At 36.1% G+C, this 10973-nt stretch overlaps 1 protein-coding gene across 1 annotated transcript in view; it reads left to right on the plus strand.

Annotated features, from left to right (window-relative positions):
• The window catches only part of PTPN12 (protein tyrosine phosphatase non-receptor type 12), a 163302-nt gene that overhangs the window by 109915 nt on the left and 42414 nt on the right, over positions 1-10973 (plus strand). The window contains exons 3-5 of the mRNA XM_007944702.2: positions 6433-6509; positions 8286-8381; positions 10417-10455. Of these exons, the coding sequence (XP_007942893.1) occupies positions 6433-6509; positions 8286-8381; positions 10417-10455 (212 nt within the window). The remainder of the gene's footprint in view (positions 1-6432; positions 6510-8285; positions 8382-10416; positions 10456-10973) is intronic.

The following is a 10973-nucleotide window of genomic DNA, read 5'->3' on the forward strand; positions in this document are numbered from 1 at the left end:
CTGGCGCGGGATCGGGCAGTGTTTCGTTCTGCTGTGCATGGGGTCGCTATGAGTCAGAAACGACTCGACGGCACTTAACAACAACAACAACATAATCAACACTCATGTACTATCTAGTTAATGATTCTGCCTCCCTTCCCTTCCCATCCCTGATAAACATCAGTGAATGTTTCTGTCTGTGTGTAAATGTTTTCTTGAGTTTTTATACTAGTGGCCACATACAATATTTGTGCTTTTGTAATTGATTTATTTCACTCTGCATAATGTCCTCCAGATTCCATGTTGTGAGATGTTTCAAGGATTAATCATTATTCTTTATGTTGCATAGTATTCCATTGCATATATATACACCATAGTTTGTTTATCTATTCATCTGTTGATGGACATTTAGTTTATTTCCATGTTTTTGCTATTGTGAGTAATGCTGCAATGATAATGAGTATGCATATGCCTCTTGGTGCCATGGCTCTTATTTCTCTAGGATATATATACATAGGAGTAGGATTGTTGGATCATATTGTTAGTTCTATTACTAGGTTTTTAAGAAAGCACATAGTATTTTCCACAATGGTGGTACTATCTTGCAGTCCCACCAGCAGTTTTTAAGCGTTCCAATCTCTCTACAGCCTCACCAGCATTTGTTCTCTGTTTTTTTGATTAGTGCCATTATTGCTGGGGTGAGATGGTATTTCATTGTGGTTTTGATTTGCATCTCTCTAAGTTCAGACCCACCAGCCACTCCTCGGAAGGAAGGTTGGGCAGTCTACTTCTGTAGTGATACTACCTGGCAACCCAAGGTATGAGTCAGATCTGACTGACACCTAACAACAACAACAACAACAAAGACTAATGATTGTGAGAATCTTTTCGTGTTTGTTAGTTGTGTGACTTCTTTGGTGTGAAGTGTCTGTTCATATCCTTTGCCTATTTTTTTTAAAGTGAATTGTTAGAGATTAGACCTAGTCAAAAATACCATTGCCAAAATTTTTTCTCAGTCTGTAGGTACTCTTTTTATTTTTCTAGTGAAGTGTTTTGATGAGCATACATAGTTAACTTTTAGGAGGTCACAGTTACTTATTTTCTGGTGTTTCTGTAAGTTTTTAGTTATGTTTGATAGTCTATTTATGCCATAACGTAGGGCCCCTAAGTTAGTCCCTGTTTTTTTGTTTGATGATCTTTCTAGTTTTAGGTTTTTGAGTTTGTTTTTGTATATGATGTGAGTTACGGATCCAGTTTCATTTCTTTTTGCAAATGGATATCCAGTTTTGCTAGCATCATTTATTAAAGAGACAATCTCTTTCCCTTTTAATGAGTTTTGGCCCTTTGCCAAAGATCAGTTGTTCTAGGTGGATGGATGTATTTGCAGATTCTATTCCACTGGTCTGTGTCATTGTACCTATTCCAGGCTGTTTTGACTACCATGGCTGTATAGGAGGTTTTGACATCAGGGAGTTTGAGACCTCCTACTTTGTTCTTTATCAGTAGTGCTTTGCTTATCTAAGGTCTCATTCCTTTGCATATGAAATTAATGATTGTTTTTTCTATGCCCTTAAAGAATGTTGATGCTATCTGGATTGGGATTGCATTGAATGCATGGTATATTCTTCCATTTATGTAGGTCTCTTGGTTTCTTGCAGCAGTGTTTTATAGTTTTCTTGGTATAAATCTTTTGTATCTCAGGTTAGATTTATTCCTAAGTATTTGATCCTTTGGGTGGTTATTGTAAATGGTATTGTTTTCCTGATGTCCTTTTCAGAGCTCCCTTTGTTAGTGTAGAGGAATCTGACTTGTTTAGGGATGTTGATCTTGTACCTTGCCATTTTGCTGAATCTTTCTATTCCTCTAACTTTCTTGTTGAGTCTCTGGGATTTTCTAAGTATGTTGTTATGTACTGTCGAGTCAGACCCGACTCACAGCCACCCCTCCTTGGGTTTCCGAGGCAGTATCACTACGGATACGGAGTGGCTGGTGGGTTTGAACCGCCAGCCTTCTGGTTAGCAATCATGTGCTTTAGGCACTACGCTACCAGAGTTCCTGGATCATATAAACTGCAAATAGAGTTTTGATTCTTTCTTAACAATTTGGATTCCTTTACTTTTGCTCTCTTGCATTGTTGCTCTGGCTAGGATTTTACTACAGTAGTGTATAGAAGCTATAGTAAGCTTGTCTGATTCCCGTTCTCAATGGGAATGCTGTCAGTCTCTCTCCTTGAAAATAAGTAGGCTGCTGGTTTTGTTTATACCCTTAATTTTGTTGAGGAATTTCCCTATGTTCCTATTTTGCTGGAATTTTTTTTTTTTAAATCAGGAATGTGTGTTTGATTTTGTCAAATGCCTTTTCTGCATCAATTGACATGATTATGTGGTTCTTTTTGTTTTACTTATGTGGTGGATTACATTGGTTGTTTCTCTAATGTTGAATCGTCCTTGCATACCTGCTGTGAATCCCAGTTGGTCATGATATATTATGTTTTTGATACAATGTTGGATTTTTTTGGGTATGATTTTGTTGAGAATGTCTGCATCTGTGTTCATGAGGGTTATTGGTCTATAATTTTCTTTTTTAGTAGTGTCTTTGCCTGGCTTTGGTATCGGGGGCTTGCTACGTAGAATTGGTGTCAGCTCTTACCTGACTGTTCAGTAGGATTCTCCAGTGAAGCCTCTGGGTTGTTACTATTGTTGTTATGTTCCGTAGAGTCAGTCCTGTCTCATAGCAACCCCTCCTGGGGTTTCTGAGGCAGTATCACTACGGAAGTAGATTGTCCAACCTTCCTTCCGAGGAGCAGCTGGTGGGTTTGAACCGCCAGCCTTCTGGTTGGCAGTCAAGCTAGGTTAGGACTTTTTTTTTTTTTTTAGATGAACACAGCACAGAAAAATATACTGGACAAAGAAATCATCAGTACCACACACACACAATACCCATAGCAAAATGACAGCAATAAATTCATACCTATCAATAATTATACTTAATATGAATGGACTAAATGTATCACTCATGTGACAGTGGCAGAATGGATAAGAAAACATGACCCATCAACATGCTGCCTATAAGAGATACACAGACACAAAGATATAAATAAGCTAAATACTGAAGGATAGAGAAACATTAAGCAAATGGCAACCAAAAAATTAGCAGGAATGGCAATATTAATTTCTTATAAAATAGACTTTAAGGCAAAAACCAGCATGAGAAACAAGAATAGGGCATTATATAATGATTAAAGGGTCAATCTGACAGGAGGACATAACCATAATAAATATGTATGCACCCAGCAAAAGAACCCCAAAATATGTAAATCAAACTTTAACAAAATTCAAAAGAGAAATAGATACCTTTACCATTACAGTAGGAGACTTTAACAAACCATTTCAATGAAGGACAGAACAACTAGAAACTCAAGAAAGATACAGAAGATCTAAACATGTTGACCTCATACACAACCAGAGAACATTACACCCAGCAATAGCACATTATACATTCTTTTTCAGCACACATGGAACATTCTCTAGAATAGACCATATGTTAGGATACAAAGCAATCCTCAATACATTTAAAAACTTTGCAGTACTATAATGCATCTTCTTAGATCACAATGCTATGAAATTAGAAACCAGCAACAGGACGATCAAGGGGGAAAGAAAGATCAAATACATGGAAACTGAATAATACCCTGCTTAAAAACTACTGGGTAATAGAGAAAGTGAAAAAAAGAAGAAAAAAACCTTCTTAGAATCAGACAGGGAGCTCTGGTAGCATAGTGCCTAAGGCACTTTACTGCTAACCAGGAGGCTGGCGGTTCAAACCCACCAGCCACTCCTCGGAAGGAAGGTTGGGCAATATACTTCCGTAGTGATAACTGCTTTGGGAACCCAAGGAGGCGTCGTCTATGAGTTGGGTCCAACTTGATGGCATATAACAACAACAGCAAGAATCAGACAAGCATAGAAACACAATATACCAAAATCTTTGGGACATAGCAGAAGTAGTGCTCAGTGGACAATTTATAGCAATAAATGTAGACATCAAAAAGAAGAAAAAACAAATCAATATCTTAAACCCAGCATCTCCTCAGTTAGGAAAAGAAAGAGAGAGGGAGGGAGAAAGGGAACGAAGGGAGGGAGTAAGGGAACGAAGGGAGGGAGGAAGAGAGAGAGAGAGAAAGAAACAAAGAAGCCTGCAGTCAGCAGAAGAAAGGAAATAATAAAAGATTAGATCAGAAATAAATGGAATAGAAAACAATAGAAAGAATAAGACTGGAATTGGTTCTTTGAAAGGATGAATAAAATTGAACACTGGCCACTTTTACAAAGGAAAAGAGAAGATGCAAATAACATGAATAAGAAATAGTTGACATCACAACAGAACCAACTGAAATAAAAAGATGATAACAGAATGCTATGAAGAACTGTACTCTATCAAATTTGAAAACCTCGAAGAAACAGACAAATTACTAGAAATAAACTACCTACAGTAATATAGACTGAGGAAGAAAATTTGAACAGACCCATAACAGAAGAAGAAACTGAACAGGTCATACCAATTGGTTTTTAAGTAAGGTGTTACTCAGTTTCTGAAATTTTATTTTTTAATTTTCTGGGTTTCTTGTCACTGTATTTGTAAAGTTTCAGATTACCTATTTTGTCATTTTTTTTCTTGTATATTTTTCCTGAATTCTTCTAGAGTTCTGTCTATATTTTCTTTGGTTTTGTCTGTTTTCCTTGATCTTGTGGATGGTCCTATATAGATCAGGTATTTCCATTGCTGTTTCTTCCTTGGAGAGGTTTTCTGGCCCTTTTATTTTGACTATTTGTTGAGCCATTTTGGATGGCTTGTAAGATATTATCTGTTGTTCTAAGGTATTGAGGTATTAGTTTATTTAACTCTTTGATTGATTATATGTTTGTTTGCTTTTCCTTATTTTTTGTATGTTTTATCTGGGTGAGTATGTTGCTAGTCTGGCAACATTGGTGCACTCACCACCTGTTTATGGGTTGGTGGTATAGCAGCTGCCAGATGAGAACAGGTCTCTTTATTGCTTCTGGGAGATGAATTAGGTAGGGCTGGCTGAGTGTTGTGGGTCATCTATCTGATATCACTCCAGTAATCCTACAGTGAGCAGGCAGCAGGTATGGTGATTATTGGGTGCAGGTGGGTCACAGAGGTTCCCCTATGCTTGCTAGGTTGGTGGGTGAAGGTAGAAGTATACTTGTGGGCATGCTTCTCGCTTTTCTCTGGGACACTTGTTGGGGGTGGGGGGGGTGAAGACTCTCTACCACTCATTAGGTTGATGAGTTGGGGTATATGGCAGGCTTTGGGGGTGCAGCATGGCAGTGTTCTTCATGTACAGCATGGTCACTGCCACTTGCTGGGTGGGGTGGTGGGAAAGTGGACTTGCAGGAGCATGCCCCCCACTCTTTGCCAAGTCAAGTGGGCTCATGGGATCCCTCTTTGACGAAGTGGAGGGGTGTATGTATGTGCCTGGAGTCAGATAAGATGAGGACTCTCCCATTAACACTATAGATCTCTTGCTTCATGCTCACCATTCACCTTAGTGGTCAGAGACTGCTGCTTGTGAGTATAGCTAACTCCATATCCTGATTCCTTCCCTACTCTGTGGATGCCCAGATCCCTGGAACTCTTGCCCCCCTTGCTGTGCTTTCCCTCCTTAGATCAAGATCATGTTCTGCTCACTTTGCCTCCTTCTGGGTTTATCTACACAGTCTCTCTCTCTCTCTTGCTGTTAATGTTGTAAATTTGCCTTCCTGTGCTCCTCTCCTGAGGTGGCCACTGGCTTTGTCTCAAGATGGCCACATGAGCCTGGAGGTCAGGATGTCCATTCCTTATCACCCCTGTTCATTGTGTTCTTTCAGTTTCTTCTTCTAGTCAATATTTGGGAGCTCTGGTGGTATGATACCTAAGGCATTTGACTGCTAACCAGAAGGCTGGCAGTTGAAAGCCACCAGCTGCTCATGGGAAGGAAGGTTGGGTAATCTACTTTCGTAGTGGTACCACCTCAGAAACCCAAGGAGGGGTCACTGTGAGTTGGATCACTCACTCACTGTGAGTGAGTGAGTGAGTCAATGAGACAATGTTTGTGATTGTATTCTTTATCCTTCTACTTACTGTTTAGGATTCTAGGATTGTCATCTGCATCTATTTGACTTCTTTTCTCTGGTCTTGCTATAGAGAGTTGATGTGGTATGTCTGACTAAGCTGCCATCTTGGCCCTTCAGTATATCATCAGTTTTTTAAAGGATTTATTTCATTTCTTGTTAATATGATATCAGATCTTCCCTTGCTCCTACTTAGAGTATATTTTCACAAATTATTTTTTAAAGTAAATGTTCTTAGTTACTTCTGTAACCTTATGCTTTATGAAGAAACACATATGCCAGTAGGACATAATTTATGAAATTTTTTTTTTCCTTGTAGTTGATCACAGCAGAGTTAAATTGACATTAAAGACTCCTTCTCAAGATTCAGACTATATCAATGCAAATTTTATTAAGGTACGTGTTAATTTTAAATGGTGTTTTTTTTGCCATATTTAATGTCTTCCTATCGGCCAGTTTTATGAATACTTTTTCTTACTGCCCAAACATTGTGCCAAGAGCAAATGAAATCATTGCCCTTATACATCATTTTTCTGTTCTTTCATTTTAATCTCCTTATCCATAAAGAGTTTTTGATAGGTTTTATGATAGTATACATAAAGGATTCTATTTTGTTTCATTCACATTGAAAGTTTATGAACACATTACCTGTTGCTAAATCATCATCTCATTTATCCTTTTTAGTTTATGTACACAAATGTGTATGTTCATTCTCTGTTGTTGAATAAAGTAGGTAGTTTCCAGTTTTCCATCATGATAATACTGAAGTGACCATCATTGTTCTTTTGAATAATTTCTTAGGTTAAGTTACCAGAGTTGACATTACAGGTAATACTGATTTAAAATTATAGAACATAGATTAAAAGCTTTTGGCAGTTGTCTGTGTTTTAAATTGATAGCCTAAATCCCAGATTAAATCCAGTCTTTGTTTGGATGACTTGTTTAGATACTCTGGTCAAAAACAGTTAAATTCTTACAGAGTTATCATGGGATAGAGAGACAGATGCAAAATGCCCCTTGGTTGAGTTTAAACACAGGGTTTTACCTACTTCTACCAGTTAGTCTGTGTGTTTGAATTTTTCAAGTTAAATGGCAGTATAATTTTCATTTATATATGGTATGGTATTTGTACATACTTAATTTTGTTGATAAAAATATTAAGGTGGTAGGAGTTATGTTATAAAATTAATATTATATGTCAGCATTAAACAGTCACAATTTCAAGTAAAAACTTTTTCAACTAAGTCAATTTTGTTCTAATTGGCTGCTAAAACTAAAACTAATAGGATAAACAAAAACTAGTAAGTAAGCGGTTTGATGTTTCAGATGTTCAAATGTAAGGATACTTGTTAAAGTTCTAGTGTTTAATTGTACTTAATGACACTGATTCATTGTATGATTCATTTATGTGCTGATGTATATTTCAGTCAGCTATCCATTTGTGGTATATTTTTAGATTTATTATTAGAAATCTGTGTAGTCTGTACTCAATAAACTTTAAGTTGTACATATAATTGAAGGGTCTCTGTGAGTTGGAATCCACTCGACAGCAACGGTATGGAGGAGTCTAAGAAAGAACTGTTAACTTGCTTTAGTATTGTTTTCAGAATCAAAACATATTTTGTTTCTGCTGTCTTGAACTTTGTTGACTAGGTGTTAGGGCTTTTCTTTTTAATTTAATTTTAGTTCTTAATTTTAATTTCATTCTTAGGTAAATGTTGTTGTTTTTGTGTTGTAGAGTCGGACCCAACTCATAGGGATCCCTCCTTGGGTTTCTGAGGCGGTATCACTACGGACGTAGATTGCCCAACCTTCCTTCCGAGGAGTGGCTGGTGGATTTGAACCACCAGCCTTCTGGTTAGCAGTCAAGTGCCTTAGGTACTATGCTACCAGAGCATAGAGTAAATAATTTCTAATAGCATGAGCCAGTCTTTAATTACCAATTCTATGTACTATGTTTAATAAATGTACAATAATAAGAGCACTTTACCAAAAGCTAAAATGAATTTAATATATTTTGCTAGGTTTTTATGTACTATGAAACAAAATTATTTGGAAATGCTTTGGGTGAAAGGAACAGTATTACTAGTAAAATTTGAAAATTTAAAATTTAGGTAATAAGATATTTTTAATAATTATAATAAATGTGAAATTTGCTTTCAATCCTTTTAGGGTGTTTATGGACCAAAAGCTTATGTGGCAACCCAAGGACCTTTAGCAAATACAGTAATTGATTTTTGGAGGATGATATGGGAGTATAATGTTGTAGTAAGTAATTTATATTTCGTAATATATTTTGAGAAGTGTTATACATATATAAGGACATAGGATGTTTTATTGAACTAAAGGATGAGGAATTTACAGCCATCTTATAGGCACTATGCCACCAGAGCTCCTTGCTTAACCATAGACAGTGTTTACTGAAGAGGTAACATTCAGTACTAATTATAGGTAATGGTTACTCATATTTAAAGACTGATTTCTGGGATGTCCCATAAAATTCTCACAAACTAGTATAAAGACTTTTAAAAATATAAGTCTACTCACTCTCTCTCTCTCTCTCTATATATATAAATATATATAAAAGTAACTAATAAGACAGCTATGAAATAATTTATAAAAACCAAAAGATAGCATTTTAACAGGCCAGTAAAATGCTATATGCAGTCATGTTCTTAACCTTTTTAATTATAAACCCTTTAAGTCCCTCTTCTCAGAAAAAAAAAATACCATATAAATCGTTACATAAAATTTTAGAGGATTTGAAGATACCCTCGTTCCCCTAAAAACCCCATTCAGTTAGAAGCATCTCAAACCACTGGCACTAGTGTTCCTTCTTACTTTTTTTGGGAAATAGCATGCCCCTAGATTTGGAAGCTAGAAATAAATGGGTTTCAAACCAACTTCCATCAAGTCAATTCCTATTCCTAGTGACCTTATAGGGCAGAGTAGTACTACCCATAAGGTTTCCAGGGCTATAAATCTTTATGGAACCAGACTGCCTCATCTTTCTCCCGTGGGACAGTTGGTGGGTTCAAACTACTGACATTTCGGTTATCAGCCAGATGCCTTAAGCATTACACAACCAGAGCTGTTTATAAATGGGTTGTTGTTGTTGTTGTTATGTGCCGTTGAGTTGGCCCCGACTCATAGCGACCCCTCCTTGGGTTTCCGAGGCAGTATCACTACAGAAGTAGGATTGCCCAACCTTCCTGCTGAGGAGTGGCTGGTGGGTTTGAACCACCAGCCTTCTGGTTAGCAGTCAAGTGCCTTAGGCAGTATGCTACCAGAGCTCCTATAAATGGGTTAGGATACTGCAAAAGCCGCAGTATACTGTTTATTACCACCTTGGAGCCCAAGCATTTACTTCAGTAATAGTTTTAGTTTTGTGCCTCAGGGAAATCTGTAATGTGGAGTTTTCATTTTTCTTTTATGATCATCATAATAAGCTTTTTCTGTTGGATCATAATGTTTCAAAATATTGCCTTCCTCTGTTAGTCAATGAAAATTTGTAAAGCAGAAAAAAATTCCAGTTTCACTATTTGATGTTATTTTAATTTAAAATCAGATATAGTTGGGGATTGGCTAGAGAAGGGCATGAGAAAACTTCCTGGATGATGTAACATTCTGTATATTGATAAGAGTTTGAGGTGCACAGGTATATGCATTTGTCAAAACTTAGAGACTGAAAGATTTGTACATTTTACTGTATTCAAACCTTACTTCAAGAGAAGAACACTATAAACAATATAAAAATTATGAATTCTTGATGATAATGCTCAAGTACTTTTAGAAGAATCTGCAACTTACTTTGAAATGCATTTTAAAAACGGAAATGATGGACGGATAAGAGATAAATACATGATAAAGCAAGAATAATGAAATGTTAACAGTGGAATATAGGTGGTCACTTTTAGTGTTTACTGTAAAATTCTTTCAACTTTGCTGCGTGTTGAAGTGTTATGGTTGGGAGGAAAAGCTCATACAGTATTTTAATTTCGCAAGTCAGATAAAAATCTGAAATTTGTATAATTTAAACCAAATATATCCTGTTGATTGGAGCAAATTTATTTGTTACTATTTAGTTTGTTTTTGTTTGGAAGGCATAATATTTATAATTCCTTTAACTCATGTCTTTAATATTAAAACTGCTATTTTTTTTTTTTAAATGCCAAACATACTTTTGCCTAGGGTAAAAATTCTTGATATTTGTATGTTCGTTAAAAAATGTAAAATTGTGTTTAACTGATAAATTCTCCACCCTATCTCCCTATACTCCCACCCTTTTTTTTTTTTTTCCCAGATCATTGTTATGGCTTGTCGAGAATTCGAAATGGGAAGGGTATGTATACCTATTAATATTTAAAAGAGTTGTAGAGTGTCCCTTTTATTACTTCATTTCTAGGGATTTGTATTCTTAGTCTTTTATTCTATTCTGAGCCCATCTAGCTAAAGTAAGCATTTCTTTTTTGTGTTCTGCTATTGCTTTATTTGATAAAAAGAACAAAATAATCTCTAAAGTAATTTTTAAAAAAATTTTATAAGTACATTTTATCATGTATTTAAAATAATAGATTGAATTGTTACTTAGTAGTCTAAAATCAGGAAGGGAGTACGTCAGGGTTGTATCCTTTCCCCATACTTATTCAATCTATATGCTAAGCAAACAATCTGAGAAGCTGGACTATATGAAGAAAAACATGGCATCAGTATTGGAGGAAGAATCATTAACAACCTGAGATATGTTGATGTTACAACTTTTCTTGCTGAAAGTGAGGATGACTTGAGGCACTTACTGATGAAGATTGAGGAACACAGTCTGCAGTATGGATTACATCTCAATATAAAGAAGACAAAAAT

Source organism: Orycteropus afer, unplaced genomic scaffold, assembly GCF_000298275.1.
Source record: "Orycteropus afer afer isolate SDZICR_OR568_19922 unplaced genomic scaffold, OryAfe1.0 scaffold00007, whole genome shotgun sequence".
NCBI classification, from domain to species: domain Eukaryota; kingdom Metazoa; phylum Chordata; class Mammalia; order Tubulidentata; family Orycteropodidae; genus Orycteropus; species Orycteropus afer.